Source organism: Scomber scombrus, chromosome 5 (genome assembly GCF_963691925.1).
Source record: "Scomber scombrus chromosome 5, fScoSco1.1, whole genome shotgun sequence".
In the NCBI taxonomy this organism is placed as follows: domain Eukaryota; kingdom Metazoa; phylum Chordata; class Actinopteri; order Scombriformes; family Scombridae; genus Scomber; species Scomber scombrus.
In genome coordinates, this window is record NC_084974.1 from 31,319,143 (window position 1) to 31,342,251 (window position 23,109).

Here is a 23,109-nt window from a genome sequence, read left to right on the forward strand (position 1 = left end):
GGTTCAGTTTAAAAAGTCTTAATGAGAGATCTTCTTTATTTCCATCTGTATAATAAATCAACTCTGATCCTGATCCTCTTCTAAGACATCTGGAAGTCTTTTATTGATCAGCAGACAGTTAGTTTAGTTATTAGAAGAAACAATGTAGAAAAAGATATTTAGTGAAACAGTATTTATATGTTCCTCAGTAATAAACTAGTTGAACTTAGATAATCACTTCTGCTTTCTTTGTTACAGAGCTGAAATATGGACATTAGTCTTTTTGATGGTTTGTTTCAAACATTTATTAACTGGTAAAATGTATTTCCTGTGTTTTGTGGGTGTCATCACTGTTCAACCAGTAGTTAAATTACTAAAGCACTAAAACATTTCTAGATATAACCTGTTAATGTTGCTCTCAGAGTGAAACCAGAATCAATAGCAGACCTCTCTAAGTGGAAGGCTCAATCATTAATACACCTGTCAGTTTCCTGCTATGACGTCACAATGTTTGCTGTGTCCATCCAGTGGTATTTAGCTATGAACAGTCACTTCAGAAAGTATTCAGACCCCTTCCTCTATTATTACATACTGTATAATGTTATAGTGTCAATTTAATGTTGAATAAATATGTTCTCCATCAGTCTACACTCAATAAGCCATACTGACAAAGTGAAAACACATCTTACACGTTTTTGCAAATGTATTAAAAATATGAAAGTTTTTTGACACATTTGCATACATTTCTGAAAATGTGTTCACTTTTTCAGTATGGGTAATTTCCAGACAAAGCATGATGATCCACTTCGAGGGAAAGACTCCTCACCCTCTGCTGATGTATTTTTCATGCGTTACTCTTTCAGACTGCAACCAAGAAACTTCAGGCTGCGCGGTGCAGGGAGCAACTCTGATTGGCTCACACAGGCTCAGATCAGACAGTGGTTTAAGGAGCGCTTGATTTGCTTTGCAGTGGAATAAATGCTTTGATGCGGGGCGCTCTATGGACAGAGGACGCATTTTCAATATCGCTCGATCACATTCATTTGATCGTGGGAAGTCCAAATCGAGATCGTGATTAAAATGTGATTAATTGTGCAGCCCTACAGTTGAACAATAATAATGAAAGACCAGCATCACTTCCAAGAGCTTCATCATTATATTTAATAAACATAAGAGCTATCCTGTAAAGCAGCACATGGACTGTCAGTAGCTGCTGTTTAAACTTTATCACTTTGAGCACAGACAGCAGAAACTGAAAGTCTGCTCATTAGTTAATGTGCACTGTTTGTATTAGTGTTGACATCAGTCTGATACTGCAGACAGCTGCTGGCTGCTGTTAGCTCCCCGGCAGCTAGAGACACACTGAATACAGTAGAATCTGATCACTGTTCAGTCCACTTCCACAGTTTCACATCTCAGAGTCACAGATTATATCTTGTTAACAAACACAATCAGAGAGCTCAGATCAGTGTGTGGAGTCTTGTTTCAGTCTGTTCCTCTTGTAGATGTGATCCTTAGATCCCCTACAAGACAGCCAGAGTCAGCTGACCATCCTGAGTCATCACAGTCCCGTAAACTGCAGCGGGTCCACCGACTGAAGCTTCATGGCTCTGTTTCTGGGACTGTTGTGACTCTAGGCCGGTGGTCTCCAACCTGCTCCTGGAGAGCTACTGCCCTGCATGTTTTAGGTATCTCTGCACTCTAACACACCTGAATCTAATAATGAGCTCATTATCAAACCCTTTGATGAGCTTCAGCTGCTTGATAATGAGTTAATACTTAGAATCAGGTGTGTTAGAGTGGGTAGATATGTAAAACATGCAGGGCAGTAGCTCTCCAGGAGCAGGTTGGAGACCACGGCTCTAGGCAGCTAATATAGCAGCTAGCATCTATGTTGCTTTTTAACTTAAAATAACATTTAAGTGCATGTTGTAATAACTGGATTTCCACCCAGCAGACATTTTACTCATCATGCTGCTCTAACTGAACCATTTACAACAAGTAACCACTGCAGACACACAACACAGTGCACATGTTCACATTTACTGAGTAAAGGTGGAAATGCAAAGATCCATCTCTGGATTTCAACTATTAATTATTTATCATTCAAATAAGAATCACGATTAATCAGATAAAGTATTTTTTTGTCCAGCCCTCAAGTTTAGAAGATGGAAACTCCAAACACCTGAACCCAACAGGAAGCAGGTTAAAACTTTTAAATATAAAAGAAAAAAAGAGAAGAAGAGGTTCAGAGTGAATTATCCAGTGTTGAATTCTTCTTGTTATATAAAGGTTTTAAATGTGCAGCTCAACATTAATCTGACACAGCTGATGGACTAAACCACTGATGAAGAAAATAGACTTTACCAATAATATACTCAGTGTGGATCAGCCTAATATCAGCTTTATGTCTGTAGTTTAGTGACATCACAACTGTCACATCTTATTAATGTCAGCACAGAAGTAATAATGGTGTCTTACCTCAGATCCTCCAGTCTGCAGTCTGGACTCTCCAGAAAGTCACACAGTAGTTTCATCCCTGAATCCTGCAGCTTGTTTCCTCCCAGAATCAGCTCTCTCAAATGGGAGGGGTTAGACTTCACAGCTGAGACCAGAGAAGCACAGCTGATCTCTGACAAACTGCAGTCCTGCAACCTGAATAAAGAATAAATGATGGAGATAAAAATTAATTTATAATCCAATCAGATGAATTCAGGTTTTAAATGTGTAATTAAATATTACTATATCCTAATCAATGAGTTTTTCTCTAAAATGAGCAGAGTGACTTCATCATTGTGTTATTGTGGATCATCATAATGTCAGCCTTCTACAGACATCATCCAAATGTCTCCATAACATTCAGACACATATTCATGTCACTGAGTCATAAATAATGTTTTAATACCTGCATTGATATGTGTGTGTGTGTGTTTGTGTGTGTGTGTGTGTGTGTGTGTGTATGTGTGTGTGTGTGTGTGTGTGTGTGTGTGTGTGTGTGTGTGTGTGTGTGTGTTCTGAATGATCAATATCAGTAAACAAACACATTTCATGAAAACCAGAAGTAATAATGGTGTCTTACCTCAGTTCTTCCAGTCTACAGTCTGGACTCTTAATAAAGTCACACAGTAGTTTCATTCCTGAATCCTGCAGCTTGTTTCCTCCCAGAATCAGCACTCTCAGATGTGATGGGTTAGACTTCAGAGCTGAGACCAAAGAAACACAGCTGATCTCTGACAAACTGCAGTCCTCCAATCTGAATAAAGAATAAATGATGGAAATAAAAAAATAATTTATAGTCAAATCAGACAAATTCAGGTTTTCTGTGTGTGTTCCTTGCTGTTTGGTCATCTTGTTTGGTTCATCCTTACAGGAAGTGTGTGTGTGTGTGTGTGTGTGTGTGTGTGTGTGTGTGTGTGTGTGTGTGTGTGTGTGTATGTGTTGGTGTGTGTGTGTGTTCTGAAGGATCAATCATGTTTCCCACGCATTCTGGAAAACCTGGAAAATGATTGACTAATTTTCCAGTCATGGAAAACGAGAGAAAAAGTAAAACTTCCTGGAAAATGATTTCTCCTCCCTCTGCTTCTCTCTGCCTTGTGAGTGAACGTAAATGTTTTAGAAGGGTTCTTATTGCTAATGTTGTTAGCATAAATGAATGTGAAACATGGAGAAATTAGCATCACAGCTATCAATCAGACACATTTTCTTTATAAAGCAACTTTCAAACAAATCTAATGTTATTCAAAGTGCTTTACAGTTTGATTGAAGAACAAAAACATAGGAAATAAAGTAGAAATGTATTTGGTAACTAATGCACACTGAGCTATAAAATATGAGTAGATAAAATAATACAATATAAAAAATAAAAGATAAAAACTATAATAGCGATAAAAAGAAATAATGAAAGATGAATAGCAGCTGAAAATGTCCTGAAAAATGATTTCAAGAGAAGAGTTTGAACCCTTTCAATATCAGTAAAACGCAATTAATGAAAGCTCATTAAAAATTAAAATGAATGTAAACTTAGACAATATTTCTCCTTCAGAAAGTAAAGTTAATTTTAAAATAGATATTAGTTGAGAGGATCTTCTGTAAATAATTGTGACTCTTTACCAAAAATGATAAACATTCATTTATTTTAACAACTAATTGAACATTTTCTACAGTTTCTTCAAGAATCAGTCGTCTTTTATAACTAAACTACAGTAAAAAATAAATATGAAACTATAAAAATAACTTAGGTTCAGTTGTTAAACATTAAGATCAACAATAGTAACAGACTGTCAGTGAACTTACTCCAAATCCTCCAGTTTACAGTCTGGACTCTCAAGAAAGTCACACAGAAGCTTCATCCCTGAATCCTGCAGCTTGTTGTTACTCAGATTCAGCAGCTTCAGATGTGATGGGTTAGATTTCAGAGCTGAGACCAGAGAAGCACAGCTGATCTCTGACAAACTGCAGTCCTTCAACCTGAATAAAGAATAAATGATGTTACTTTAGAAGACAAAGTTCATGCTTGAAATCATTCAGTGTTTCATAATCTGTTCAGAGCTGAAGAAGGTTTAAATGTAGAAGTTTAGAAAATGGAAACTCCAAACAGCTGAACCCAACAGGATGCAGGTTAAAAACTGTCAAATACAAACAGTGAAAAAGAGCTCTCATTAATATTAATGACAACATGCTGCTACTTCAATAAAGACGTAGTGACTTCACCTCTTAAACTCTGCAGCTCCACCACTGACTCCATCTATACTAACTCATGTTGTGCAGCCAAACACAAGTTAAAAAACCCACAGAAATGTATTTCAGATTCTACTCAAGATCCCAACGTTTACAAAGATAGCTAATATGTCAGGATGGATTTTGGGACAATAGGAGGAAAATGATGTTCAATATATCTACAATATTTACATTTAATGGTGTCGCCATAAAAATATCACAGCATGTGTTTAAATATTTCAGTCAGTATAAACACTGCACAGCTTCATAAAAGTGTTGGAACAAGTAAATACTGGATATTATATTTGTTACTGTTTGAGTTTTTATTTAAATTTAAAGAATGAAATTTAAAGTGAAGCTAAGATTTAATGTTAAGATGAAGAGTTTTAGTGTGTGTGTGTGTGTGTGTGTGTGTGTGTGTGTGTGTGTGTGTGTGTGTGTGTGTGTGTGTGTGTGTGTGTGTGTGTAATCTAGAGAAAGAGGAAATCTAAACCTCCAACCTAAGTGAATATAAACTGTTTAAATGGATAAATTGGAGGAAAAATGAACAAATAAACAAACACATATCAAGTATGCACAGGCTGTTGAGCCAGCCGGAAGGAACCATTGACAGTCGCTCTGTGCAGCACGGACCATAAAAAAGCGGCACACAGCGTCCCTGCAGAAGCAGAGCAGGTGAAAAGACAACGACACAGCGTCAGGAAGAGAGACTGTTTGCTCGCCTGTTTGTGCAGAGCAGAAACATCTACAAACACCAGAGAGGCAGCCGGTAAGACGGATAACTTTTAAAGACTGTCTGCCATGAATTATTACTGCAGCTCAACTGTTGCTGCTGGTTAACCACGTGGTTGGTTGCCTGGTAACGCGTGGCTTGATGATGTCACTCTTTAAATGCCAGGGTTAACTTGATGCTTTATTTCTCAATCTGTTGATTGTGACTGTATTTATTAATGGGGGACTTTTTAATTCATGTGTGGAAGGTTGGTTTATAACATTGTGTAATTTAAATATTAAATTAAATGAATATGACAGTAAAATGTTACATTAATGTTAAAATTCAGTTAATATTAAAATGCAGTTAACATTAAAAGGTAGTCAAATGAATTCTTTACCTGATGTGAAGCTTATAAATAATGACAGTGAGTAACTTTATTTGCTCTTAATGTTTAATTGAACCCTTTCATGCATAGTGTCACTACAGTGGAAAGCTATTCAGAAGCTGTTTTCTTATATATGCATGATGATGGATTTTGATGCATAGTTGCACTTCAGCCTCCACAGTGGACACTAGTACGTCATCCCATACACTACCACTTCATCTGCAGTAAGGTTTTTAGTTGTAAATCAGTTTATTTATGTTATTATAATGTAATGTAATTTGATGAAAAAGAAAATGGAGTTCAAATATTTTTCTCATGCCTGAAGAGAAATAAAACACTTAAGATAAAACATCCTGACTGAGGTTATCATAATTCATGCATTAAAGGGTTAAAGGAAATAGGACACTTTGGGTTTCACAATATTTGCAAATGTGTATATTTTCCTGCTTATATTTATTTCATTGTATTTATTTGCAATAGTATATACAGTATGTACAGTATTTATAATATATTATTTTTCTGTATTTTTTGTTTAAAGGTTTTTCACCTAATTAAACTAATGAAATACAACTAAAGCCATTCATCTGTCAACTAAACTGCACCTGCAAATAAAAGAAGAAAAAAAGGAAAAGCTGTTTGGTCATTGAGTGAAATCCAGTTAAAAACTCTGAGTAGATGATCTTTCTCTTTCAAGTGGAGAAGCTGCACATATTCTTAAGATATAACTTGACTGTGTGTGTGTGTGTGTGTGTGTGTGTGTGTGTGTGTGTGTGTGTGTGTGTGTGTGGACATTTTCTACAGTTTCTTTAAGAATCAGTCATTTACAGACTAGATGAATCATTATAACTACAGACTAAACTGTACAGTAAAAAAATAAAGATGACAATCAGAAAAATAACTTAATGGATGTAAGTTATAAATGTACATAAATTAGGTGCAGTTGTTAAACATTAACATCAACAATAGTAACAGACTGTTAGTGAACTCACGCCAGAATCTTCAGTCTGCAGTGTGGACTCTTCAGGAAATCACCCAGAAGCTTCATTACTGAATCCTGCAGCTTGTTTCCTCTCAGATTCAGCACTCTCAGATGGGAGGGGTTGGACTTCAGAGCTGAGACCAGAGAAGCACAGCTGATATCTGACAAACTGCAGTCCATCAACCTGAATAAAGAATAAATGATGTTACTTTAGAAGAAATCATTCAGTGTTTCATAATCTGTTCAGAGCTGAAGAAGGTTTAAATGTAGAAGTTTAGAAAATGGAAACTCCAAACAGCTGAACCCAACAGGATGCAGGTTAAAAATTGTCAAATACACACAGTGAAAAAGAGCTCTCATTAATATTAATGACAACATGCTGCTACTTCAATAAAGACGTAGTGACTTCACCTCTTAAACTCTGCAGCTCCACCACTGACTCCATCTATACAAACTCATGTTGTGCAGCCAAACACAAGTTAAAAAACCCACAGAAATGTATTTCAGTCAGTATAATCACTGCACAGCTTCATAAAAGTGTTGGAACAAGTAAATACTGGATATTATATTTGTTACAGTTTGAGTTTCTTTGTTTAAGTTTAAAGAACAAGTTAAAGTGAAGGTGAAATTTAATGTAAAAATCAAGAGTTTCAGAGGTTCAGAGTGAATTATCCAGTGTCACATTTTTCTTGTCATTTTTTCTCTAAAATGAGCAGAGTGACTTCATCATTGTGTTATTGTGGATCATCATAATGTCAGCCTTCTACAGACATCATCCAAATGTCTCCACAACATTCAGACACATTCATGTCACTGAGTCATTAAATGCTGCTGAACTCAAGTCTTTAATTAGAGGATCAATATAAAATCAGACACATTGGACTAAAACCCAGTTTATTATTTATTACATGACCTCCTTCTTCCTGTATTTAGTAGTTTAGTAGGTATGTGTAATTTAAACATGTTATTGGTGGCAGTAATCATTCCTCCTGTCCATACTGACTGTGAAGTGGTCTCTTCCTAACACAGCTACACTGCAGGAAAAGACTTCATAAGTTCAGTTAAAGATAATATGAGGCTTTGACAGTCTGGTAGACTCACACTTGATTTATCTGACTCAAAGTTTCAGAATATTTAGAATAAAATTTCCTCTTTGAGTTACACCACTATCCCTCCACTGCAGCTCAGCAAACACTGAAGAAACTCAAAGATACTAACTTGATATGTGGAACTCAGACTGCTGAAGCCTCAAATTAGTTTAAAGTCTGGACGTCATTTATACACAGAACAAGACTGTGGATTTTAAATTCACAAAATAATTAACTTTTGAAACATCAGTGAAAGATTTCAATTAAATACAAAGGAAAAAACTAGTAAAGCTACAGTCAGTGAACTGACCTCAGAGTCTTCAGTTTACAGTTTGGACTCTCCAGTCCAGCAGAGAGAAGCTTCACTGCTGAATCAGACAGTTTGTTTTCACTCAGGTCCAGATCTGTCAGATGAGGGTTGGACTTCAGAGCTGAGGCCAAAACTTCACAGTGAGACTCTGAAAGTCCACAGCCAGAAAGTCTGTAATGACACATATATTACAACATATGTTATCATGAAAGAGGACACTTCATATTTACTTCATGCATTTGGAAACAAAACAGTTTGATATTCTGTATTTTTATTAACATTTAGTCTTCACATGAGTGGATCAAATAATCTTTGTGTTTCAGGAGCATTTTATTTCTTTAATAGAAACAAGAGGAGAGATCAGCAGATATTGCAGTTATATGGCATCTTAACCAGTAAGCTACCAGAACAGTCCCAGTTCAGCTGATGGTGTCTCACTGTGTATGAATGAAACAATAATTCTCATCACTCTCTGTCAGACCTGCAGACCTGCATCTTGTAGATGAAGGAAAGACAATGAAGTTACATTGAGGCTTCCATAATGTTCACAGTCTGTCTGTGTGATCTGATCCCATGTCTGTCTCCACAAAGTTAACATGACGACATTTGTCCACTATTTTTAATTTTAATTTGATTTTAAATTGTATTCAGTTCAACTCAGTGAACAATAGTGACTGTTGAACACAAATGAAACAAATGGTTCGAAAGTATTAGACCTGAACATAATTAAATATTCATGTAATTAAATATTTAGATGTGCATAACAGATGACTGCATTATGTTTAGTTGTCAACTTTATTTTCTGAGAATCTAAAAACTGATTCAGCACAAAAACATGATTAACAAATAAATACGGCTGAATTATTAAAACTGTAAAATCCTATAATTACTACAAATACATTGAATAATTGTGTTCATTAAGTTAGCAGCATTAATACAACCAACTGTAAAATCAAGATTGTTTGCGCTCATATTTGAATAAACTCAAGTACATCTGTGATGAAATATAACTGTCATGTTTTTGCAGATATAAACAAGTAGAGAACTATTTTAACAATAATAAGAGTTTCATATAATTTATATTTGAAGATTAAATCTACTGATCTACACTGATTTATAATGTTAATCACATCTGGACTTACCGAGCCTTTCTGCAGTTCCTCACAGCTGGGATCAGTCTCCGTCGTCCCTCCTCTGATGTGTTGTACTTCTTCAGGTCCAAATCATCCAGAACCTCCTCTGACATCTGCAGCATGTAGGCCAGAGCTGAGCAGTGGATCTCAGAGAGTTTCTCTGATCTGTTCTCTGACTTCAGGAACTCTTGGATCTCCTGATGTACTGAGCGGTCGTTCATCTCCATCAGACAGTGGAAGATGTTGATGCTTCTGTCAGGAGAGAAATCCTCACTGTTCATCTCCTTCAGGTTGTTAATGACTCTCTGGATGGTTTCTGGACTGTTCTCTGTCTGACCCAGCAGGCCTCCTAAGAGACTCTGGTTGGACTCCAGAGAGAGACCATGAAGGAAGCGGACAAACAGGTCCAGGTGGCCATTTTTACTGCTGAGAGATTTCTCCATAGCTCCCTTCAGGAAAACCTCCAGAGATGAGCTATCATGCTTACTATCAGGTGGTTCATGGCTATCACTGTTTCTGAAATAATCAAAAATCTTCTCGAAGAAAGTCTTTGATCCGGATTCTCTGTGTTTGTAGTCTTCTCCCAGGAAGTTCTTCAGTACCTCTGTGTTACTGTTGGTGTAACAGTGGTACATGTAGACTGCAGCCAGAAACTCCTGAACGCTCAGATGAATAAAGCTGTAGACTGATTTCTGGAAGAGCACACTCTCTCTTTTGAGGATTTCTGTACAAAATCCTGATAACACAGAGGCCTCTGTGACATCAAGACCACACTGCTCCAGGTCTTCTTGGTAGAACAGGATGTTTCCTTTCTCCAGTTGTTCAAACGCCAGCCTCCCCAGCTTCAGAAGAAGTTTGCTGTCAGCCTCCGTCAGCCCCTGTGGACTCTTCACTTTTCTTTCATCATACTTGTTCTTCTTCCTCTTTGTCTGAACCAACAGGAAGTGCGAGTACATGTCAGTCAGGGTCTTGGGCAGCTCTCCTCTCTGGTCTGTAGTCAACATTTCCTTCAGAACTGTAGCAGTGATCCAGCAGAAGACTGGGATGTGACACATGATGTGGAGGCTCCTGGATGTCTTGATGTGTGAGATGATTCTCCTGGACTGCTCTTCATCACTGAATCTCTTCCTGAAGTACTCCTCCTTCTGGTCATCAGTGAAGCCTCGTACTTCTGTTACCCTGCTAACACATGAAGAAGGGATCCGATTGGCTGCTGCAGGTCGGGAAGTTATCCAGATGAGAGCCGATGGAAGCAGCTTCCCCTTGATGAGGTTTGTCAGCAGCACGCTGACTGATGACTTCTGTGTGACATCAGACACTACCTCACTGTTCTCGAATTCCAGTGAAAGTCTGCTTTCATCCAGGCCGTCAAAGATGAACAAAACTTTACAGACAGCGAGCTTCTCTGCTGTGAGCTTCTGTAATGCTGGATAGAAAACATGGATCAGCATGAGCAGACTGTACTGCTCATCTTTGATCAAGTTCAGCGACCTGAACGAGAACAGAATCAGCAAACTGATATCTTGGTTTTTGGAGCCCTGTGCCCAGTCCAGAGTGAACTTCTGCACTGTGAAGGTTTTTCCAACACCAGCGACGCCGTTCATCATAACGACTCTGATGTGTTTCTGTTGGTCAGGTAAGACTTTAAAGATGTCGTGACACTTGATTGGAGCGTCATGGAGGGTCTTCATCTTGAAAACTGATTCAAGCTGCCTCACCTCATGTTGGGTATTAACCTCTTCACTCAGTCCCTCTAAGATGTAAACCTCAGTGTAGATGCTGATGAGGAGGATTTCATTTCCTGCTTCATCAGTCACACGTTCACATCTGCTTCTCTGACTGATCTGATGTTCATCTAAAACCGCCTGCAGACCACTTTCTGCTGAAAGAGAAGAAGAAAATATGTCTCACTGTGTTAATGTTCAGTAGGATAGAGGAGGTAGAGATGATGACATCAGCGGACAGATCTTCAGTCTTACTTTGTACAGCGCTGTTCTGACTGTTTGTCTGTAGTCCAGGTCTGGTTCTGGATCTTTCTGCACACTGGGGACAGGAGGAGTCTCCTGATGAAGCAGACTGGTCCCAGTATGAGGTGATGCACTGTCTGCAGAACCAGTGTCCACAGCTGGTAGAGACTGGATCCTTCAGGACGTCCTGACACAAAGAACAGCAGGACAGCTGCTCCTCCACAGAAACAGCCCTCCTCTTCCTCTCTCTGTGGACATGAACACATTCTTTATGACCAACCAACAGCTCACAAGCTGCAGATCTTTCCCACTTAAACAGTCCAGACTGTCAGTATTTAAATAGTTACACATTTCTTTGTTCTTCAGGCTCTGGGCTTCACTACATTCAACTTTAAATTACATATGATATACTACAATTACAAGGGTTCAAAAGTAAATAGAGAGACAAAACAATGTGCCAGAAAAGGCAGAGAAGAAGAAGAAGACTGCAAGCTAGTAAACATGGATGTACACAATGCAGGATTTACAATACTATGTTCAAAAGTTGGCTTTGTAGATTATTCATAAGGAGGGAAGTAGAGTCAATACATCTGTTAGAGCACAAGGACACATACAAATAAGTCAATGTAAAAATGACTTTTGTTTGTTAACAACAAAACTCCTAAAAATGAGGAAAAATAAGCAGGAGACAACTGAGCCAAACAGAAAAGTCCACTTGTGATACTGAGTGTATGAATGAAATGTTCTGACAATGTATCCATTTTATTTTTTTCCCAACAAAATATCTTTCAGTAAAACATCTGCTATTAGAAGCATTATACTTGTTATGGTTGTTTATACACTGGCAGCACTTAGTTAAGGTTAGGAAAAGATTGTTATGTTGGTTTAATACCAAGAATAAGAAAAAGTCTGCAGTGACTTGAAGCTCAACAGGTCCAGACATACCTGGCTGTGTGCTAAAGGACTGTGCAGAAGAGCTCAAAGATGTCCTCACAGACTTCTTTAACACCTTTCTGAGGCAGGCTGTTCTCCTTACATGCTTTAATGCCACCTCAATTATACCAGTGCCAAACAAGCCATCTCCATCCAGTTTCAATAACTACTGACCTGTTGCACTGATTCCCAGTCCCAGTCATGAAGTGCTTTGAACGGATACTTGTGCAGCACATTAAATCCCTCCTCCCTCCCTCTCTGGACCCCTTCCAGTTTGCAATGATGCAATCTCTACTGACATCCATTCAAACCTCACCCACGTGGACAGGAAGGACTCATATGTGAGAATGCTGTTCATAGACTGCAGCTCAGCCTTCAACACAATCATCCCCCAGCAGCTCATTCAGAACCCAGACAGTCTTGGCCTTAACACCTCCCTGTGCAACTGGTTATTGGACTTTCTTACTGGTAGACCAAAGGCAATTTGGGTTAGCAACAACACATCCAGCAACATCACAGTGAACACAGGGGCCCCCAGGGATGTGTGCTCAGCCCCCTGCTCTTCACCCTGCTGACCCATGATTGTACACCAAAGCACAGCTCCAACCTCTTCATAAAGTTTGTGGATGATACGACTGTGGTGGATCTCATCACTAACAATGATAAACAAGCTACAGGATGGAGGTGAGCCAACTGACCACGTGGTGCAGCGACTATAATCTTTCTCTAAATGTGGAGAAGACAAAGGAGATGATTGTCGACTTTTGGAGAGCACACACCTAGCACCATCCTCTGTCCATCAACGGTGCTGCTGTGGAGAGGGTGAGCAGCACCAGGTTTCTGGGTGTGCACATAACAGAGGACCTCTCCTGGACCAGAGCCAGAGCCCCCACACCCATCATGTGCTCCTTCTACCATGGTCTCATTTAGAGCTTCCTGACCAGCTGCATCACTGTGTGGTTTGGAAGCTGCACCTCTCCTCCAACAAGAGAACCCTCCAGCACACAGTGAATGCAGCAGGGAAGATCATTGGTGCCTCACTTGTCTGAGTTTAACATTTTCAGTTAATCAAAAAATAATTTAATTTTAAGTTATGTTAATGTTAAATACAATTTGATGACATGTTTCCCTCTACTGCATGCGCGTGGGCATGTTCAAGGCCAAACGAGTGACCACAATACATGGTGACCACAGCTGAAACTCATCGAAGCATTGTGGTGAATGGTAAGTCATTTTATGCTTAATAAGATATATGTGCATTCACTCAGGATTCTGTTGGCGATAGCCTACTGTAACTGAATACCGAAATCTGGAAGTCCTTACTCTGAAATTTGAGCAGTGTTGATAGTAACGTTAGCCGACAGTCTGCGTGCTGAGGTAACGTTAGCTAGTAGCTGTAGCCTGTTACTGATGAGTAGGCTTAAATGCAGGAGTAATAGGTGGCCAGGTAGTCAGGGAAAACGTCTTGGCAAGCTAATTTAATATGGGATTACCCATTAGCCACCGCTCCGATTAGCATGTAGGCTAGCTACGTTTATAAACTTTAAGTAGCTACCTAATTTACTTTCGCTAGCTGACTAACAAATTAGCACACAAATAGGTTGTGTGTTAGCGAGTTATCTTTAGTATTTCTTCTCATCTGAATAATAGTCTAATCATGTCTAGCTAACGTTGGCCAGTTAGCATAATGCTAACTATTATGTTGGATCAATTTAAATACTTGCATTCATGTTGACTATTATTAAGTTCATGTTACTTAGAAATGCGTTTTATTGTGGCCAAAAAGCTACTTCACCATAGTCAAAACATTGCTTTGAATTAATGTAATTCTGCCAGCAGTTGGCTTAACTTAAAAATTCTAGTGGAAAACGTTAACATCTTTTATTTTGTTGACCCAATGTTTTATTTTTTAGAGTGTACAGAGGGCCTTTTACTTTTACTAGTTTCACAGCCACCATAGGTTCTCTTACAGACTTAAAATGGGGCATGAGGCTCTTCAGTTTGTTGCAATGTGAAGCCTCACTTCTAGATGTCACTAAATCCTACATGTTGGTCCTTTAAGCAGCACGAACGCACACAGACTCAGTGTTTGTGTTTGTCAATGCCACGTTTTTGGGGAAAACAACTTAATAATATATAAATGTATTATCTAGGAGACAGGGTTGGGCAGAAGCAACTGAGCATGTGCAGGAACATGATTCGGTTTACAGCTTCATTAGTTTGTTTTTTTATTTTAAACTCTGGACTTTATACTACATTGTAAATTTATATTTTTTATTGCAATAACCAGATTACACATTCACTAATGTTGATCTCCCAGTTTGCTAGACTGAAGAGATCCTGTATGAAGCTCAGTGTCAGTATTTCTACACAGTGTGTGTCATAATCATCTAATATTCATCACTCTAACAGTTATTATTTTTTATTAATTCACTGTATCTATAGGCAGTTTCTTTCAGTCTCTGCTGAGAATAAGGAGTTGAAGGCTGAATCTTTATCTGCCTTTCCTCCCTGGACTTTACCTCTCTGTCTCTGTCTAATGAGCAGTAAAGTTACAGTGACTGAAGACCAAAGTTCAGCTTTGATGATTTCTGTTAGGAACATTTTCACTCAGCAAGCAGAGATCATAAAGTCTTATTATGTTTTTGACTATAAGGCAGTATAACATCATTCAAAGAAATTAACATATGGGTATGAGTTTCTATTTTATGTCTAAACAGACATTTATTTAAATGAAAATAAGAATCATTGTGTTTAGTAAGTTTAAAATGAGCCTTTTATATCTACATAGGAAGCTGCTCCTCTTCCACAGAGGCCGCCATGTTGCAGTGTCATGTTTCTACAGAAGCCCAGAATGGACAAACCAAACACTGGCTCTACAGAGGGGCTTACATGATTTTGCAGCCAATGTAGGTTCTCCTACATACATGGAGTGGGGAAAGGAGGATTCAAAGTTTCTCAAATAACTTAAGTCATCAAGTCTTTGGAATCATTTCTCAACAAACTCAAACTCTTTCTGAAAGAAAATGTCACCCAGTGCAGAGCTGTGACTCCTTAATGTGTTTTTAACAGTTTATATGCAACAACAGAGGTCTACAGCACAGAGGTATAATATATATCAGGCTTTACATACACAGACAATACTTGTAGAGTTTATTCAGACAGAACATTTGCTAAAGTTTGATTGTTGGATCATTCATGTTTATTTGCCCCAAACAGTCACAGTACCAACTGTACTACATTAGCTTTAACTTAGCTAGAAACAGACAAACTGTTGTTATTTCTCTCCAGTTTCTCTCTTTTCCTCTGTCCTCTCTGTCCTTTGGCTCCCAGTCAGCTATAGAATAGATGTTAAAGTTCTGCTACTGGTCTACAAATCACTGAATGGTTTAGGTCCAGAATACATGAATGACATGTTAGTAGAATATAAACCCAGTAGAGCTCTGAGATCTACTGACTCAGGTCAGATAGTGGAGCCCAGAGTTCAGACTAAACATGGTGAAGCAGCTTTTACACAACTGGAACAAACTACCAGCAGAACTGAAATCAGCCCCAACTGTGAATATTTTTAAATCCAGGTTAAAAACACGTCTCTTCTCCTCTGCTTATGATTGAGCTCTTTCAAAGCACTTTAAATGTTAATCTTTCATTTGCACTCTATGTCCTTTTAATGATTTTAAAGCAAATCATTATTTTATGCTGCAATCTTATTTTTAATGCTCTATTATAGTATTTTATTTCTCTCTCTTTCTATGTTTCTGTACTTTGTTTTTATTATTAGTGTGTGTGTGTGTGTGTGGGGGGGGGGGGGGTGGTATGTACGTGTTTACTATGATTGGGTTGTATTTTTATTTCTCAAATTCCATGTTTTAAAAAAAAAAGAAAATTCTGTTGAATGTTTGTTTTATGTAAAGCACATTGAGTTGCAACTGTGTATGAAATGCGCTATATAAATAAAACTGCCTTGCCTTGCCTATTTATAAAGATCATTCACATAGCTGCAGGTGACATGCTAATTATTCACTGACCTTAAACATGTTCTACTCACAGTGGTTTGATTTTAAATGACATTTTGACACTGAATCATCTTCAGGTCAGTTTACAGTAGAAACAGTCTCTTACTTTGTGTCTGAGGGTCCAGGTTCATTACTGAAGACTGGAGGATCATCTTTAGACCGGTCACTCTTCATAGAGGGACAGCTGGATATTAGAGACTCTGCTCTCTGTCTGTAGAAACAACAATCATTTTACACATCATTAGTTCTTATAAAGAGCAGATCTCACATGAAACATGGCACATGATCATGATTTAATGACAACAAGTATGTTCAAGTCTCCTTCTGCATGTTGTATCTACAGCTGAAAACAGATGTGAGAGCAAAGAGATCTGAACATGTGAAAACACTGAATGAATATGAAACATATCCTGAACATTTATCTCCTGTAAACTCAGTTTGTTTGTACAATAAGGAGCTGAAGGCTGAATCTTTATCTGCCTTTCCTCCCTGGACTTCACCTCTCTGTCTCTGTCTAATGAGCAGTAAAGTTACAGTGACTGAAGCCCAGAGTTCAGCTTTGATGATTTCTGTTTTTTTTCCCTCATGAAGTTATAAAGTTTTACAACGTGCTTTTGACTATGAGATTATCAAAATATAATCACATAAGGGTTTAAGTTATTTCTTAACTGAACACATTTATTTAAATGAAAATAAGAACAGTGTTATTGTCTCTTCCTCTTTACATTCATAAAGCGGCAGGTGACATGCTAAGTTTCACTGAACTTAAACATGTTCTACTCACAGTGGTTTGATTTTAAATGACATTTAAACTCTGAATCATCTTCAGATCAGTTTACAGTAGAAACAGTCTCTTACTTTGTGTCTGAGGGTCCAGGTTCATCACTGAAGAATGGAGGTAAACCTTTAGACCAGTCACTCTTCATAGACAGACAGCTGGATATTAGAGACTCTGCTCCGTCCTCCTCTTCCTCCTCTTCCTTCATCTTCTGTAGTCTGAGAGGTAAACCAGTAACACTGGAGACACACACACACACACACACACACACACACACACACACACACACACACACACACACACACACACACACACACACACACACACACACACAGTATAATAAACCCAGTCCTGCCTCTCATGTTAGTTCTGTATCTTCTTATTAGTTTACATGACTTTAACTACAACCATGTGTGTTTTCTGTCCATCACAAAGATAAACTTTGACTCTGGTTTAAATCCAACAAACAGACTTCAGATAAACATCTGTGTTGTTCTTAACTGTGACTTCTCTCTATTTTAACAGAACCAGTGAGTCACGTTACATCACTGTGAGGACGCAGAAACCAGGAAAAGAAAAAAGGGAACAACGTTTGAAGACGTCAACATGGTGATTTCATACTTTTCTGACACAGTTTAATCAATTTAACGATTAATCTGAAAACTAATCAGCAATGATCAATAGATACTCAATATTTCCAGGTCTACAGTAACATTAACACTCACCCTGATTCACACTTGATGTTTTCCTCCTTCTGCTCTCATGACTCTAAAATGTCGTCTGAACCCAGTGAATGCTTTCACTTTGTTTAATGTTTGCTCCTCCCACCTTCTTCTTCCTGTAAGTAGTGTGTGTGTGTGGTTGTGAGAGAGAGACAAAAGGTGTGTCCAACAAGAAACTAAGTTAAAGGACATGGCTGCAACTTTCCACATTTTACTTATTGTCAACAAATCCAAACCAACAATGAACTGATCTACTAACATTTTACTTTATTATAATTTACTTCATTATATTATATTATTGTGTAATTAATTATTTTGATGGGTGTTAGAGCACTCACCTAATTATTTTGATATTATGTATGTGTATGTATGGTTGAATGGTTTGGTCTCCCCCTGCTGGCCTTTATATGTATTGCATCTGTGGTAGGGAGGTGGGAGTGACAGATCCTATGAATGAATGAGTCATTGGAGACAGGTGGGTTGAACTCTTGACAACTCATGATGAGAAGGAAAAGATCAGAAATGTATTTTGACTGCACACGAGGCCTTTTGTTATATTTATAAGGAGAAAGTTTACGTTTATGTTTTGTAATACTTGAACATTATGATGGTGAAGGACAATAAAGCTCTCTGAATGCTGGAAATCTACAACAAAAGATGCACACGCAGAGGGAAATGCATCATCCAGGACTCCTCTCATCCCTCTCACTGACACTTTTCTCTGTTGCAGTCAGGAAGGAGATACAGGAGCATTCGGAAAAGGACTTCTCGATTACGAAACAGCTTCTTCCCATCTGCTGTTAGACTACTGAATGCACAATAATCACTGGCTGTCTGTCCCCACTATGCACTTAATTTTGCAGATGTGTGTGTGTGTGTGTGTGTGTGTGTGTGTGTGTGTGTGTGTGTGTGTGTGTGTGTGTGTGTGTGTGTGTGTGTGTGTGTGTGTGTGTGTGTGTGTGTGTGTGTGTGTGTGTGTGTGTGTGATGGGCTGCAGGTGTGTGTGTGATGTGTTTAACCTAGAAAAGCTGCTATATTAATAAAGTTTGATTGATCGAGGGGCTGCAGGTGTGTGTGTGTGTTTGATGGGCCACAGGTGTGTGTGTGTGTGTGTGTTTGATGGGCTGCAGGTGTGTGTATGTGTGTGTGTGTGTTTGATTGACAGCAGGTGTGTGTATGTGTGTGTGTGTGTGTGTGTGTTTGATGGGCCGCAGGTGTGTGTGTGTGTGTGTGTGTGTGTTTGATGGGCTGCAGGTGTGTGTGTGTGTGTGTGTGTGTGTGTGTGTGTGTGTGTGTGTGTGTGTGTGTGTGTGTGTGTGTGTGTGTGTGTGTGTGTGTGTGTGTGTGTGTGTGTGTGTGTGTGTGTTTGATGGGCTGTAGCTTCCTGAGAGCTGATTGGTTCCAGCTTCCAAGCGTACAGTTTTTAAGGCCAGCTTTCTGCAGGCTCACCTCTCTCCATCCCAACCAACATGTTTCAGTGTAAAATATGGTGTGTAGATTGGCTGGTGTGTACAAGTTTAGTTTCATTCAATGTTCCTCCTGTTCTTGCTACAGTAAAAGTTAGGTTAGTGGTCTGTCTCTTTGTTCCTTATGTTTGAGTATGTTAAAGTGCTTTTTAATCTCCTGGTTTATCTCTTATTCTATTAGCTTAATCTTATTACCAATTTAACACTTTTTAAATCATATTAAACAGTCTTTTTTATTTTGCCACATGTTGCTTTTATATCCTGTCTTGATGCATTTTATGTTTTATGTAAAGCACTTTGAAATGTGCAATACAAATAAATCTTCCTTGCCTGAAATATAAAGTGTACAAACTCTAAAAGAGCAGCATGTTTAAATGTAATCATATAATTATGAATTAATTAACATGACATGGACCAGACAGGCGGCAGAAAACTGATGGATTAACGAAATAAGACATGCTTTGCTATTTCTGACACACGTCCACTTTTGTGAACCAATTTTAAGCCTTTAATACATTTAAAGACTTTTTAGAGGGAAGTGAACTCAGCGCCTTTTTAAGACCTGCTGATAGAAAACTACATCATAGCTTCATCCTTTAATCCAGGTAGATGGAGGAGGAGGGAGGAGATGAATAAGATCTTACCGCTCTGGTTTAGGAGCTCCTGGTTGGTTTTCCACTGAGCTCCTCTTCTGACTACAAACACTCTATTTTTCGGGGTAAACATTCTCCTCTCTTCTCTTTGTTATTTGTCTGTTTTCTGTCGTACACTTCGGCAAACTCCCCTCCTGGCAGTCGCCCACCTGAGCACTCTCTCTCTCCTCCAGGTGTTCCTCTCTGCAGTATAGATATTAAAAAGCTAAATATAGTAATTGATTATTAGTATATAATATCAAATGAATCTACTGATTTTTGACATGGTAAAATTGGGGGGTCCGAGTTCAGGCAGCCTGTCTTATATGTGTTATCTTTGATATCAGAGCAGGTCACCCCTAATTCAAAAGTTTTCCAAAACATTCACCTAATTCCAAACCATTTCCAAGCCTGGGAAACTGATTTTTCTCATGTCATAACTTTTCCAGGAATTTCATGACTGTGGGAAACCTGACAAATAGAACAACACGCTTCTTATTTCATATTACAAATCCAGTGAAACCACTACTCTGAGACATTGTTTCAAACCTTAAAAAAAAAAAGGGTTAAATGAAATTTGGTGATGATTTATGGTTTTTGTGTTAACATCAGAGCAGTTAAAACAGCCCGCTCAAATTTGACCGCCAACACTTAAATAAGGGCGGAGCATTAGCCCTGGAGGGTTAAATCATGTTAGAGTAACAGTAGGAGGATTTTAACCCACAACTGGAACATTAAAGTTACATTAATGTTACATCGCATCAATGTAAACGTTATATTAAAAAATAACGTTCATTTATAAATGCCTGTTAGCATGTTAGCTCCCCAGTTGGTTATGGTGTTTTAGGTGCTATTTTATTCTTGCAACACAAATTAGTTTTAAAACGTTACCAACACAGTAAAAGATCAGTTAACTTACCTGCAGAGCCGAATAATGAATAATATCCCTGGAAATATAACCTGGAAATGTGGAGAGCAGCCGAGCCTAGGGCAGCGAGCCAAGTGTAACGGTTCAGCTGAAGCCGGAAGGAAGGAAGGAAGGAAGGAAGGAAGGAAGGAAAGGAGGAAGGAAGGAAGGAAGGGATGAAGAAGGAAGGAAAGGAGGGATGAAGGAAGGGAGGAAGAAGGAAGGAAAGGAGGGGGTGAGGAAGGAAGGAAGGAAGGGAGGAAGAAGGAAGGAAAGGAGGGAGGAAGGAAGAAAAGGAAGAAAAGGAAGAATGAAGGAAGGAAGGGAGGAAGAAGGAAGGAAAGGAGGGGGTGAGGAAGGAAAGGAGGGAGGAAGAACACAGGAAAAGCAAACATTCATTAAAAAATAGAAACACATTTTTTAAAAGGGAGAAGACAAATAATACAAATAAATAACACAAAGGAATCATTCGACAGGGAGAAGGCCAAAGTTCACATGACAAGAAAATATTATAATGCAAGCAGGAATTACATGTTTTGATTGTGTTTTGATTGCACTTTTGTAAATAGTGGAGGTGTATTTTCACATTTCTAGCATTAGAACAGGAATAAAGGGAGCAGTGTTTAAACATGTACTCTTATGAATGTGAAACTTTGCACACACACACAAAAAATACAAGATTGGTTAAATAGTACATATTGTCACTTTCATTGTTGTGGAACCCAAATGTTTTTTTTTTTTTCTTTCTTTTCTCTTTGTTGCTTGTTTTTGTATTTTCTTTGTCTCTTGCCCCTTTCTGCTTCTTTCTCTCTTCTTATTTGGTTGATATGTTTTGGTGATTTTTTTATACTAATGGGAGGATTTTCTTTTCCTCTCCTGTAGTTATTTGCCTTTGTACTGTGAAATATAATGTTTGTTTTATTATTGTACATATGAAAAATAAATAAATAAATACTCCCTCTTCTTCTTCTTCCTTGCCTTTGTGCTGGTAGCAGACTATAACAGTGCATAAGCTCCACCTTCTGGTCAGTAATGATTACTGCAACAGCTCACAGACTAACATTTCATTAATGGTTCAGTGATAAATAAGGTTTGGTAAGATGAGCAATTTAAAATCTGATTTGTTTTAAAAGCAGCATCAGGTTTGTTAAAAGGTACATTTAGTGTTTTTGTTGGTTTTATATCATTTGAAATGAGAATTTGCAACATTTTTTTAAACCAAAAGTAAGATAAATGCTCCTGTTTTTAGCTTTATGTACTATTTTTTACTATTTTGAAATTATTATTATTTTTTAAATGTTCCATCTTATGTTAAATATATTATTATTATTATTTAATATACAATATTTCTTTTTATGGTTCTTTTTTTTTAAACATTGTTTTATGCTTCTTTTAGGTCATTTTAATGTGAAGCACTTTGTGATTGATATAATTTATTTTGTTGTAAAGCACTTTGAACTGCATTTCTTGTATGACAACTGCTATACAAACTTATTGTTCTTATTAGTAGCCTAGTAGTATTTGTGCACCAAATCAGGATTTATATGTTCACTGTAAACTTACAAACTTACTCATACTTTTTCACACCAACTTGTGCCGAGCCAAACGATGAAACTTGTTTCTTTCAAGTTTACAGATCAGTGACAAATAAGAGTTGGCAAGATGAGCAATTTTAAAATTTTAAAAATGTGCAGCATCAGGTTTTCTTAAGATGTACATTCTGTATTTGTGTTGATTTCATTTGAAACATTTGCAACATTTTTTACCAAAAGTAAGACTGAATGCTCCTGAAAATGTCAAATGGTGTAACCACAAAAGAATGATACATATTACATATTTTATCACCTACAGTGTATTTAAGTGGACTTATACTAATAATGACTTCATTTAAAAAAATAATGTAAATGTTTCCTGATCTCCATGGTTACCAGAGTAAATGTAATATTTAGAACAATAGTATTCCATTACCTTTATTTAATATAAAAGTTATAATGTAAGATCATCCCAAACAGGTTGATATGGTGTTTTATTTAGAATTTAGTGTTTTTAAGCATGTTGAATTATTTGGTACAAAGTTTTTATGGTTACACCACTTAGACATTTTTGCCATAATCCTCTAATATATTCTCTCAAAATGGATTAAAAGCAGAAATTTGATGCTGGGTCCACAAAAAAAGAATGTTCATACATTTATTTTCTCATTTTAACCCTTTAAATTTAAACTAAACCACATGAACACAAAAAACGTCATTGGCACTGATACAAAAATGCATTAATTAAAAGAAAAACACAAAAACAATAGACAAATCCTTTTATCTAATCCCGTTGCTTTCAAAAACTTTAAAACATATCGGGTGATTATGGAAGACCACTTCTGCCAATG

The 23,109-nt window shown here is 37.7% G+C and overlaps 1 protein-coding gene across 1 annotated transcript in view; it reads right to left on the reverse strand.

Moving 5' to 3' along the window:
• Positions 1-23,109, reverse strand: part of LOC133979959 (NACHT, LRR and PYD domains-containing protein 5-like) — a 133,318-nt gene that overhangs the window by 42,236 nt on the left and 67,973 nt on the right. Inside the window, 3 exon segments of the mRNA XM_062418508.1 lie at positions 2,461-2,634; positions 3,059-3,232; positions 4,273-4,446. Of these exon segments, the coding sequence (XP_062274492.1) occupies positions 2,461-2,634; positions 3,059-3,232; positions 4,273-4,446 (522 nt within the window).